This window comes from Chelonoidis abingdonii, chromosome 3 (assembly GCF_003597395.2).
Source record: "Chelonoidis abingdonii isolate Lonesome George chromosome 3, CheloAbing_2.0, whole genome shotgun sequence".
Lineage (NCBI taxonomy): Eukaryota > Metazoa > Chordata > Testudines > Testudinidae > Chelonoidis > Chelonoidis abingdonii.
The window spans coordinates 39,962,961-39,976,082 of NC_133771.1; the positions used below are offsets into that span (position 1 = coordinate 39,962,961).

General features: G+C 39.7%; 1 protein-coding gene across 3 annotated transcripts; it reads left to right on the top strand.

The window, feature by feature from the left end:
* Positions 1 to 931: 931 nt before the first annotated feature.
* Positions 932 to 12,842, top strand: TMEM18 (transmembrane protein 18). Of its 3 annotated transcripts, none has more exons than XM_032783171.2 (6): positions 932 to 1,113; positions 1,803 to 1,923; positions 5,289 to 5,343; positions 6,980 to 7,073; positions 7,163 to 7,248; positions 9,817 to 12,842. In XM_032783171.2, the coding sequence occupies exons 1-6, from the start codon at positions 973 to 975 to the stop codon at positions 9,821 to 9,823; spliced, it is 504 nt and encodes a 167-aa protein (XP_032639062.1). In that variant the 5' UTR covers positions 932 to 972; the 3' UTR covers positions 9,824 to 12,842. The 3 variants fall into 3 exon arrangements, with proteins under 3 accessions (XP_032639062.1, XP_032639080.1, XP_032639071.1); XM_032783189.2 differs by lacking the exon at positions 9,817 to 12,842 and adding an exon at positions 7,754 to 8,464 and having other exon boundaries at positions 933 to 1,113; XM_032783180.2 differs by lacking the exon at positions 9,817 to 12,842 and having other exon boundaries at positions 934 to 1,113; positions 7,163 to 7,726.
* Positions 12,843 to 13,122: the final 280 nt, after the last annotated feature.

Sequence of the window (13,122 nt, forward strand, 5' to 3'; positions counted from 1 at the left end):
TGGTCTTTTGCCACATTTTCTATCTTTCCTACCCAGCGGAATAGCTTGCTTTTGGGCCCTTAATAGTGTCCCTTTGAAAAACTGACAACTCTCCTCAGTTGTTTTTCCCTTCAGTCTTGATTTCTCATGGGACCTTACCTACCAGCTCTCTGAGCTTACCAAAATCCACCTTCCTGAAATCCATTGTCTCTATTTTGCTGTATTCCCTTCTTCCCTTCCTTAGAATTGCAAACACTGATTTCATGATCACTTTCACTTAAGCTATCTTCCATTTTCAAATTCTCAATGAGTTCCTCCCTATTTGTTAAAATCAAATCTAAAACAGCTCCCCCCAGTTGCTTTTTCAACCTTCTGAAATAAAAAGTTATCTGCAACGCAGTTCAAGAATTTGCAGTGCACTTCAACTCAGGTGCACGTGCACAGCAGCCTATCTGGCCAGAGCCCTAAGTTCCACCACAGAATGGAAAATTTGTAACTTAGGCTTAAAGTGCAATATAGATGATCAAGAACAGGGTTCCCTGACATGGGTCAGCTAACTGGAGTCCTAGTAACCCTGGGCTTTTACACTGCAGTGTAGACATAGCCAGAGGCACTGAATGACTGTAGTGTTGATGCGAATATGTTGCTTCTCCTGCTTCACCCTCTTCCCAAGCCCAGTCTATCACAAACACCTTCTTCCCACAACAGACACCCTTCCCCACCCATAGGCGTGCTACCCTTGCCCGAGGAAGGGAACTGAGCGCCTCAGCTAGATAGGAACCAAAGATAACGGCGCACACCGCCCCGCTCTAGGCGGGGAGGCAGCGAGCAGCGATCGCCGGAACCCCGCCCAGGGCAGCTCGGCTGCGCCGTGTACGTTCAGGAAAAGCGTGACCCCGACAGACACCTGCAGGCTGCGCAAAAAACACCCAACACCCACTACCCCCACATCCCGCCCTCCCACGCGCAGTCCCTTCCTACATACGTTGTGAAATGCCGAGAGCGCTAACGTCGCTTCAGCCTCCTGTCTCGCGGGACTGCCCTACTGGCTTCTCGCGAGAAGGAAAGGAGGCGGCTGCCACGGAGATGGAGCCACCGCAGCGCGTGCCTACCGGTCTCCCCGCGATACTGGCGGTAACTTCCTCCGCCCACCCTGGCGAGCCGATGGGTGCGGGCCCGGGGAGGGGAGATCTCTGGGGCGTCGGTGGGCGGGGGCTGGTGAAGGGGGTAGTTGCGGGGCCCCGCTGGGTCGGGGGGATGTTGGTCTCTGGTACCGCAGTGTGTGGAGTAGGTGAGAATTCGGCTGCCTTTGGGGAAGTAATGAGGTAGCGTTGGAACGTGACGTACCGGGAGTTGTTGGGCTTTCTCGTTATTCTGGTGGCAGAAAGGGCTCTGTGGGCATGAGAGAGGGAAGCTGGCAAACCCCTCCTTGTACTGGCCCAGTCATGTGTGTCACTGGCCCCTGAATGTGTCAGAGGCCCTACTTTGCAGACACCGGTGATGTGAGGAGTCCCATTGAGTGTAAGTAAAGTTACTCACATGTGTAAGTGTCTGTAAAGTCCAGGCAATCTTCATTTTGTTTTGTTTCCTTGTTTAAAGGAAGCTTTACATTGGGGCTGTCTGCTTTAATGTTAAATCCTTTTCTTAACGTGCATTCCAACTCTGTGCTTTTCTGATGTCAGTAATTTAGAAGAGTAAAGTGAAACTCCAGTTTTGCAATTGATAACTGTTAATATGTAAGCCTAGAGTAACAAGGTTAGCTTTGGTACAGGTAAGATGAAAGTTTATGTTGTTTCCTAATTGATTTCATGTTTCATCTGCAGCAGACAGACTGGTCTGAACCATGGCTATTGGGACTTGCAGTTTTCCACATCCTCTGCTTCCTGATCACTTGCTTTTCATTCCAGCGCTACCACCTGCAGATAGGGCATTTTCTCTGCTTGGGTGAGTAGAGAATTAATATCTTGCCTGAGTTTGAAATAGGCATCCATATCTTTAAAGTTATGCATATCATTATACATCTCCTCTATGGCACACTAGTGATTATAATTCTGTTTGTGCTCATTTGTTATTATATACGATCCACTTAGTAATGTAATATACTGTTCAACAGAATATATATACAATAAGTCCCCCTTTTTTACTATAATAAGCCTGATTTATTTATTTTTTTGTGTTCTGTCTCCCAAACAGCTTGAACCAGCAACTCAAAAATATTTTAAATCTTTTGGTCTTGTTAAAGACTTAATTTAGGGTGGTTTTGTGGTTGAGAATTATTTAGCAGTTAAGTGGTTTCATGTACCCCAATATAACGCTGCCCTCAGGAGCCAAAAAATCTTACTGCGTTATAGGGGAAACCGTGTTACATTGAACTTGCTTTGATCTGCCAGAGCGTGCAGCCCCTCGTCCCCCCGGAGCGCTACCTTACCGCATTATATCCAAATTCGTGTTCTATCGGGTTGCGTTATATCGCGGTAGAGGTGTAGTTTGTGTCTATATTGGTGACTCAGTAGGAAGAGATTCTTAAACTTTGTTGTATGGTTTCTGTTATTAATAGTAGTTGTTAGAGTAGATGTTTTTGATCAAGTTTTAATACAGCAACCTTCAATTAAGGTGACAGCTGACAGTACCCATCTGAGACATCACAAAGCCTTCCAGCAAAATCAGGGAAGATCAGTCTTTTGGCATTCCTGGTATTTCTCAGGTAAAAGGCAAGCAGGGAAAAAAGAAGTGTTTGGGGGAAAAGATGGGAGGTGAGAAGAATTTTTAGGCCTTCTTTGTATTCCATGTACAACCAAAAATAGCTTACATATGGAACATTGTGTAGGTCACCTTTAAGGTCACTCAAGCTGCCTTAACTCTGTGCCTGCATCAGTTTCCACAAAACAGTGAACCACAAGGTGAGCATGTATGTAAACAATACACTTCCTCATTGCACCAGTGTCTCTGAAAATAAGTGATTTAACTGGATCACAGAACTGTTGATAGTCTGGGTATATATTAGTATTAGTCCAAAGTGTGCCAGGCTTCACCTCACTGCAAGTCACTATTGCTTGTTTCAGAGCCATAAATCGTCAACAGAAATTATCTCTTCACAAGAAGTGAGTTCAGGACAATTATCTGAAAGCATACAAAGTTTCAAATTTCTTTGTATAGACGTGCAACTATAATAATGTGGGAGGCTGCGAACTTCATAGGGGCAGTGTCTCCATCAGGAACAGCCAGGGGTGCAGGACACTTATGTATAAAACTAAAGCCAGGTATAAAAGTTTGATTTCTTAGACAAATTTTACAAGTAGAGTGGATTAAAAATGTTGCTTTAAATTCCTCATTTAAGAAAACAACAACTCTATCAAACATTCATCAGGATGTCTCGTGGCACGTACATAGGGAGGAGGGTTGGCAGAGGACAGGAGAGAGATCATTATTTTGGTGACTCCTTGTCATGGTACAGTTCCCCACTCTGAACCTTAGCGTCCAAAAGATGGGGTACCAGCATGAATTCCTCTAAGCTTAATCACCAGCTTAGAACCTGTAGCGCTGCCGCCAACCAGGAATTCCAGTGCCTGGTACACTCTGGTCCCCCAAAAACCTTGCCTGGGGAACCCCAAGACCCAGATCCTCTGGATCTTAACACAAGGAAAATAAACTCTTTCCCCCACCATTGCCTCTCCCAGGCTTCCCCTCCCTGGAAGATACTGTGATTCAAACTCCTTGAATCACAAAACAGAGAGGACAATTCACCTTCCTCCCTCCTTCTCTTTTCCCCTCCCAGACTCTCCCTGAGAGAGAAAGTAATCCTGACACAGAGAGAAATTAGCCTTTCTCTCCCCCTTCCCTCCTTTCTCCCCACCAATTCCTTGGTGAATCCAGACCCAGTCCCCTGGGGTCTCACCAGAATAAAAAAACAATCAGGTTCTTAAACAAGAAACTTTATATATTAAAGAAGAAAAAACACACAAAAAAATATCCTTTGTAAATTTAAAAATGGAAAAGGTACAGGGTCTCAGCTACTTAGACACCTGGGAAATACCTTCCCGAGCCGTAATATTCAAGTACACAATTAAAATCCTTTCGCAAGAATAGCAAATTTGAACCTTTCAACCAATACACAGTTAAACGCCTTCCACACAATGCACATTTGCAAAATAAAGAAAACAAACATAAGCCTAACTCGCTTTATCTATTCTAGTACTGTACTATTTGGAATCTATAGAACCTGTATCGAGGAGATTGGAGAGAAACCTGGTTGCACATCTGGTCCCTCTGAGCCCCAGAGTGAACAACAACCAAAAACTAACAGCACACACAGAAACTTTCCCTCCCTCAAGATTTGAAAGTATCCTGTCTCCTGATTGGTTCTCTGGTCAGGTGACAGCCAGGCTTACTGAACTTGTTAACCCTTTATAGTCAAAGAGATATAAAGTACTTCTGTGCTATTAACTTTTCTTATCTGTTTATGACACTCCTAATTAGATATTTCCTAATGTCTGGTATATTTGTTTTTATTTTAACCTATCCAGACTTTCAGGCAATTGTGTTTTCTGAGAACTAAAAGGTTCTCTTCATGTGTTTAGCGTCTAAGTAATTTGGTAGATATTTACAATCTTAATTCTAAGGTAATTACTTATTTTTTGATGAGGTTTTTGCTTTTGCATTAAATTTTACAACTGAACCATCAGTATGATTGACTAAAAAGTTGTATTTTATACTGTAGATTTGATTATATTGACCTTTTTCTAAGAACTTATATCTGTGCATTTATCATTTTGTAATACTACATTTGTTTTGTGTGCTCACTTACTGAGATCTCATTTGGGACACAAACATTCAGAATTATGTTTGTGCAATTAAAGTCTCAACTGTGTAATAACTCCCCTTTTTGGGTGGGGAGTAATAGTATATATCAGGTAGGCAACCTATGGCACACATGCCAAAGGCGATACGTGAGCTGATTTTCAGTGGCACTCACACTGCCCGGGTCCTGGCCATCAGTCCAGAGGGCTCTGCATTTTAATTTAATTTTAAATTAGGCTTCTTGAAATTTTAAAAACCTTATTTACTTTACATATAACAATAGTTTAGTTATATATTATAGACTTATAGAAAGAGACCTTCTAAAAATGTTAAAATGTATTACTGGCACACGAAGCCTTAAATTAGAGTGAATAAATGAAGACTCGCCACACCACTTCTGAAAGGTTGCCGACCTCTGATGTATATAATGTGTACAGGCTCAAAACTGATCACCAGCTGTCCATTTTGTCAAGAAATAGTCAACCTAATATTAGTTTCCTTCTGTGATCCAGTGGCCTTGGTGTATTGTGCTGAATATATCAATGAACTGGCTGCTATGAATTGGAGGTAATAACATTAACTTCTGTTTTCATATTTAAATTTTGCTTTTATTGGTAATGCTGTTGTTTTTTTTAATAATCCTCAAAAGCAATTTCTAAATGAAGTATCTCATCCCTCAGCAGGGGGAAGTAGTATAATGGATGGTTTCACTAGTTAAAAAAAAAAAACTGAACATTAAAATTATAATACAATATGTGCTAAGTGTTATATTTTGTTTTAGTACTGTATACCTAACTCTTATCCTTAAGGGGGGAAATCATGTACATTGTTTTTCATATGGATCCTGTTTATGCTTTTCTTGTTTGACAATTTTTAGAAACATTACAGATTCAGGTTATCTGTTTTTGTTTTACTTCAAATTAACCCCAAAAAACTTCTGAAAACCCATTTAAGTCACAAGTGAAAACAGGGCTAGGTGGGTTTTTTAGAGGAAGTGGAAGGTATTTTTGCTTTTGGTCATGAAATTCATCCGTATTTTTATTTGTGCAAGAGCATCAACATTTTTGCGTGATTGGTCTCTGCTCAAGAGACATAATGCTAAAACAGCAAGGTGTGATAATACTTGTCTATTTATATGTCTGGGTCAAGCCTGGGCTAATAATTGTATGAAGTGGGAGATACGACTTACTGAGCTCAAACTTGGGTACCTAAAACTATGAATTTAGGGCCAAATTTTTAAGGGCATTTGGCCACAAAGTTGCACGTAGGCAGCTAGTGGGATTTTCAAAAGTGCACAAGTACCTAATTGCCACTGAAATCAATGGAGTTAGACACCTAATTATCTGCATCTTTAGGTGTCTAAATGCCTTTAAAAATCTGGCTCTTAATCTGTATTTAGACACCTAAAAAAAAAATTGGCCTGATTTTTCAGAGGTACTGAGCCTCCATATCTTCCCATGACTTAAATGAGAGCTATAGTTGTGCATCACCCTGAAAAGTAGGTGTTTTTATTTAGACATCTAACTATTTATGTGTGTGCCAAACTTGAAACATGAATGCTTGAAAATTCTGGCTCTAATGCATAAATACTTTGTGTATTCAAATATCAGGAATAATTGAAATTAGTGTCTACAAAAGAAGAACTATTTCATAAATGTAAGAGTATGTTTTCCTTCTGATGCATAAGCACATCTTCCTAATGTGAATGTGCATGCACAGTTTTCAAAGAGGATGTTATATCTGTTAGTCACTTTGGGTGTGTCTACACTGCACTTGCTGGCCCATGCAAGCTGATTTGGGCTTGTGAGGCTTGGGCTAAGGAGTTAATGTGGTAGCCCAAGTCAGCTGTCACAGGTTTTTAATTGCAGAGACATACATTCAGTTGCGGTGTAGATGTTGGGACTCAGGCTGCAGCCTAGTCATTAGGATCCAAGGCAGGAGGGTCCTTGAGCCCAGGCTGCAGCCGAGCCCAAACATCTACACAGCAATTAAACAGCCCCTGAGCCTGAGTCAGCTGGCATAGGCCAGCTGCAGGTTTTTAATTGCAGTGTATGACCACATTAACAAAAATATTGTGCAGAAATGAAAGGGTAGAATTGGTTACAGTATGCATACACAGCAGAACATACATGCACAGGAATTATTTCTTATTGAAATGTAATGTATGAAGTATGCTGAGTAACGCTTGTTTTTTTTATTTCAGGTTATTTTCTAAATACCAATATTTCGATTCAAGAGGGATGTTTATTTCCCTAGTATTTTCAGCTCCATTGCTGTTGAATGCTATAATAATAGTGGTATGTGTTTAATTTAAGTTTAACTTTATAATCTGCTTTATTATAAATATAATGTTGACACATTATATGTAAATATACTTGCTTTTCAGATTACCTGGGTTTATAAAACATTGAATGTAATGACTGAATTGAAGACACTACAGCAAAAAAGAAGAGCAGAAAAAGAAAAGAAAAAGTGAATATTAATTGATTTATTTTTAATAACACTTTATGTAACCCTTCCATCTTTTTTTTTTTTTTGGTACCTTCGTCTGCTACAAATCGTCCTTGTTTCCATGTGATATGAAGATGGCCATGCAAACAGAAAAGCTGATTTTAAAAAAAACTTCATGCTCTTTACCATACAGTAGTTTGTTTTGTGCTGCACCAATGTTGTAGCCTCAGCTGGATTAGACTTTCATATCTTCTGCTCAATAATCACTTGTCCATAAATCACATTTATTTCAGAGGGTGCTTTGGTATGGATTTTAGTGGGTGATGGATTATACCCCATCTTTGCTTACAGTGTTTTATTATGAATTTTAAGTGTTGACACATTGTTTAAAAAAAAAAAAAAAAGAAAGAAAGTATTGTAGATCTCCTGCATCCCACCAGGTGTATGTTTAATAAGCAACTCTTACAGAATCAGTTTACAAATAAAAAGTGTTTTTTTCCCTAACTCCCAGTCCTGTAAATTTCAGCTGAGACATGATGGTCAAGATGGGTTCTGAAAAATATTTGGCAGTCATGATGGATAATCAGCCGAACATGAGTGCCCATTGCAACACTGGCCAAAAGGACTTTTGCAATCCTGGAGAATCTCAAATAAGAGTAGGAAGGCTGTTTTACCTCTGTATCTGGCACTGGTGCAACCACTGCTGGCATACTGTGTCCAGTTCCGGTGTCCATAGTTCAAGAAGACTACTGATATATTGGAAAGAGTTCACAGGAGAGCCACAACAATGATTTAAAGGATTAGAAAACATGCTTTATAATGACTGAGCTCTTTAGGTGGGATACCCAAAAGGGACTTAGACATTTGCAACACAGCATCACAATGCCTAACTGCTAGGCAACAGGAGCAACGGGACCCACAAATCTGAGACAGGCACTTAAGCTTCCTATATGATGCATGGGAAGAGCTAGGCACTTGAGAATGTGATCTTCAAAACCACCACACTAGGCAGGGAGTCGCCTAAGCTAGCAATGGCAAATGCTGACCAGAGTGGTATGTCCTAAGACCCATCTGTCCGTCGGAGATAGTGCCTATCTTTGCTTAGCAAGGTGTGACTGGGAACCTCTCTGGAATCGTGGCTTAGGAGCCTAAGGCGCTGCTTGCAAAAATGTGTTAGAGGCCTCTATTGCTCCATACAAAATGTGGCACTGCCAACTTGAATGCTTTTTTCACTGTGCTAAAAATTATCACCTGGGATAGGGGAGAGCCAGGTTCAATTCCCCTCTCTGCCAGAGGGGGAAAAGATTTGAACAGGTGGTTTCCCACATCTCAAGAAGATGCTATAATCCAGGGATAGGCAACCTATGGCACGTGTGCCGAAGGCGGCACGCGAGCTGATTTTTCAGTGACACAGTGCCCGGATCCTGGCCACCGGTCCAGGGAGATCTGCATTTTAATTTAATTTTAAATGAAGCTTCTTAAACGTTTTAAAAACCTTATTTACTTTACATACAACAATATTTTAGTTATATATTATAGACTTACAGAAAGAGACCTTCTAAAAACATGAAAATGTATTACTGGCCTGCGAAACCTTAAATTAGAGTGAATAAATGAAGACTCAGCACACCACTTCTGAAAGTTTGCTCACCCCTGATATAATCCATTAGGTATGGGATATTGTGATATGGGTCTCTCTCAATCTCATAAAATGTTCCACTGTGGATTCATGATGATTGATTGGAGCAGGGTGACTGGGTGCAGGATTTTCCACTTCCTAGGTGGGTACTGTAATCACCATGCTACTGTCATATTCTGTCACCCAGTGACTGTTCCACTAAAAACCTAGTCATTGGGCCAGAGACGAATGCAGTATGACTGAAAAGATGATCTGATACAGACTTCCAAAGAACATATTAACATTAAACTCTGAACATTAATCTGCCTAACAAGAGTAATACTAAGATCCCAAGTTTACACGCATATATAAGCTTAACTTTAATAACTTGAGTAGTCCCCTTAACGCCAGTGAGACTACTCATATGAGTAAAGTTAAGCATGTGCGTAAGCTTTTGAGGGATGTGGGCCCAAGTTTGTGTCACAAATGTATGTAGGTTGTGGTAAACATGTACAGTGATTTGGCTATAGATAATTTCCTTGATCCGCTTATACAATAAGACTGACTATTGAGAGATCAAGTATAGCTGTGTAAAAATGCCTCACCAGTGGAAAAAAGGATTTTGTGAAAAGAGGTACTAGTTGTTTGCCATACTATGACTTCATAAGTAAGAAATTTGCCATTTGCAACAAAATATGTTTAGTGTTGCAAATGGCTATAATTCACCCTTAATCAAATTAATAAATTTTCACAATCTGCTCTTTTAATATGAAATAAGGAAAATAAAAATAGTTTTTCTAGAATTGTATAAAATTCTCATGGGATCGGCTGTTACAAACAAAACTGCTATGTCTGAACTTAGACATACAAGAGAATTCATAGAGCAGTTCTCTAAGTTATAAATGTAACGAGGGAAAAATTAAGGACCCCTTCCTGTTTCCAAGCATCCTGTACTCGATTTCTCTCTTTGGGTGCTGATCTTGCAAGCTGATCAGTGGGGACAGTTCTCTGCACCTTTGTGGAGCTGAACCAAAATCAGTGAAGCTTGTGCAGTCCCAAGAGTCCACCCACACAGATCACCTTATAAGGGCTTGGCCCTTCAGCATCAGGGACATGTCTCACTTTGTCTTGTACAGCAAGACAACAGTGTTGGAGCATAATAAATAACAGACTGCAGTACTTAACAGAATAATGCACATACCAATACACAATCTTTAAAAAGTAAAAATGGCAGTTTTAGCATTGAGGAAGCTGGATATCACCATAATGCTACAATTGTTTGCATACGTTTAAGTGGATAGAAGCTGGATGTTTTCTTTGTTAAAAATCAGTTAATACAAAAGCACAGTGGCTTCTTTTCCCCAGAGTATGGATATGTGCACATTCAAAGAGAATAGGTGCCAAATCAATAAAGTAAGTATTTTTTTAAAAATTGGAGTCTTAGCTTTGTTCAGCTCCAGAAAACTCTCAAAATACGCTTCAGAACGCTAAGTATAATTGAAGCAGCACATGGTTTTAAGCCTTCTCTGTTAAAAGGTCTCTTAAAGATAAATAGCAATACATTTAAGAAAAATAATATAGTTGTATAAATTAGTGACTACAAACTGAGCCAAATGTGATTTCCAAATGAAGTAAAATGTAAATAACAAAAGTATTCCTGCATTTTTTCCCCCCATGGGATTATCAAGCCTTACTTATGTTGATTACTTTTCCTTTAGATAACCTTTTCGTGTAACATTATGAAGGAAATTTTAAGTTTTAGAGTGAGGGAAATACATACAAGAACAATAAAAAATGTTTTTCAAATTATAAAAAAAAATGAAATGTGTATTTAACCATAAGAGCATTCCTCAGAGAATTAAATGGAAGGTGATGATTGTGTTGGTTATAATAGGAATGGATTTATGATGTGATAGAACAATAAATGTAATCTAAAAGCTTACTTGCTGACAAACCTAAAATAATTACATCCTGAATTCAGACAGTTTTTGCTGACTTCAGCTTTCTATATGTATAAGTAACTTGGGGCTACATTTTTATGTGTGGTGAAAAGCCTGAGTCCACATGCTTGCCTGGAATATTTCAGTGGAGGTTTTGTGAGGAAAGACTCCTCAGTGAACCTGTAGCAGCAAAGACACAGCCAAGGGATGGCTGCTCTGCTAACTACTGCATACTTTGGGCTACAAAGGGGAATTTAGTCATTGGATTCATGTAAGTGGCAGAGACAAGCTATACCCCCAATATGCCCTGATCTCTTCTCAGTGCTGTGGGGAGAGCCACTGTGGAATAATGCTAAAAGGTGCATGAGGAGTTTGACATCCATCCTTCCTGTAGCCCAGTTTTCTCTGTATTTGAATCATGGCACTTCTGGTGCATTATGTGCCTCTGAAAGGGGGGCAATTAGGACTGTGCCCTAAATTTGCTAAAGAACCTTAAATGCAATAGAATTTGAAGTTAACATTCCAAATGCAAAACTGGTTAATGAACTGAGGTGAGGTGAATTTCCCCAAAGACACTTGATGCGGCTCTGTCTGGAAACTTGAGGAGGAGGAGGAGAAAAAAAACGAGGAGTCAGTTTTTAACAATTTCATTCTATATAAGAGGACACACACTGGATTGGAACAGGTTTACTGAAAGTAATGTGTTTCTTCAAGTTCAATAAGACAAAAAGTCAGATTATTTTTCCCCCTTTTTATTTTAAAGCTAAACTAAATCTGTTAAGAATAAGGACAGCTATTAGTACTGACATGCAGCAATCACTTAAGGCTAGATTTTGAAAGGTATTCAGATGCCTGAAGATGCAGATTGGTGCCTAATGAGATTTTCAAAAGCGTTTAAGCAAGTTAGGCAGCTAACACACATTGATTTCAATGGGCTTGGCCATTAAGAACATGCATAATTTTAAACATGAGTAATTGATGGGACTACTCACATGCATAAAGCTATGCATAGACTTAAGTGCTTTGCTGGATCAGGGCCTCAAGTAGCATACTCATTCTGATAAATTTATCATGTATTCGTTTCAGAAAATGTGCAGCATAGCTTCTGCTAGGGTACTATATTAACTTTAAAACTTAGCCTTGTGTGTGTATAAAGGATTGTCATCTGGAGGAGGAAAGGTTTGGTCTGCCTTTTTTACGTAGGTTTTAGTAGTATAAAACTTTGGGAAAAAGTTTGAAGTCAGAAATAACTGTTGAATTTTGGTGATCAAAATTACACTGAAGTTTTGGACTCAAGACCTTTTCCAATTATTTGAGCTATAGCAACTTTAAAAAAAAAAAAGGTTATATGTTAGGAATTTGGATGATAAAGAACCAAGTTTCTAATTTAGTGAATGTTTTGTTCCTCTATCATCATGTTGAACTGTTTTTTACATATATATGTATATATATGTGTGTGTGTGTCTCATGCTTTTTAACATAATTAGGGGAAAATACTTGCAAACAGTGTAACTTTACAGTGTGACTAAAAGCAGTTTGTGCAAGTTGTTAACCAAAGTTTGTATCTCGGCACAGAAAACAGATACAAATATATACACAGACATACAGTATCAAATTTAAATATTTTTAAATGCAAAACACCACAGAAATCTTGTACACCTCTACCCTGATATAAGGCTGTCTGCAGGAGCCAAAAAATCTTACCATGTTATAGGTGAAACCGTGTTATATCGAATTTGCTTTGATCCACCAGAGCGTGCAGCCCTGCTCCCCTGGAGCATTGCTTTACTGCGTTATATCCAAATTTGTGTTATCTTCAGGTAGAGGTGTATATGTTCAAGAAATAGGGATCAGTTTTGAGTATGGAAACATCAGTTTACATCCAGTACAAGTGTAATATGAGTAGGGAATACTATGGTAAATTAAGATTTATGGGGCCCTATGCAGTATTATTAAAACTGGTGCCCCTATGCTTGACTTGCTCTTAGCAACACAAGTGTAACCTTACAGTATTGAAAAACTTGCCACATGCACTTTATTAAAACTAGTTTAAACAAGTTAAGCATTCTATAATGCAGATGGACTATTCATCAGTTTCCACCACCACCACCACCATCGTTGCAGATGCACACAGAGCTTCGTATGGAGCAGACGCTACAGCAGCCTGGGCTTGCAGCCTGGAGGGGGAGGGACAAGGCAGCAAAGGATACAGAGCTGCCCTGCTGGTGGGGTGGGGGGAATGGGGCAGGGGGAACTGGGTCTCCAATTGCTCCATGGGACCTGGGCTGAGAGGGCTTACCTGGAACAAGGAGCACCCACTGGTCAGAGTGTCCATTC

Bases quoted from the DNA above. Each gene is read 5' to 3' on its own strand.
- TMEM18 (XM_032783171.2), top strand. From the start codon at position 973: ATGCCGAGAGCGCTAACGTCGCTTCAGCCTCCTGTCTCGCGGGACTGC. The intron at 1,114-1,802 runs GTAACTTCCTCC...TTTCATCTGCAG, and splicing joins GTCTCCCCGCGATACTGGCG to CAGACAGACTGGTCTGAACC. The intron at 7,074-7,162 runs GTATGTGTTTAA...CTTGCTTTTCAG, and splicing joins TGAATGCTATAATAATAGTG to ATTACCTGGGTTTATAAAAC.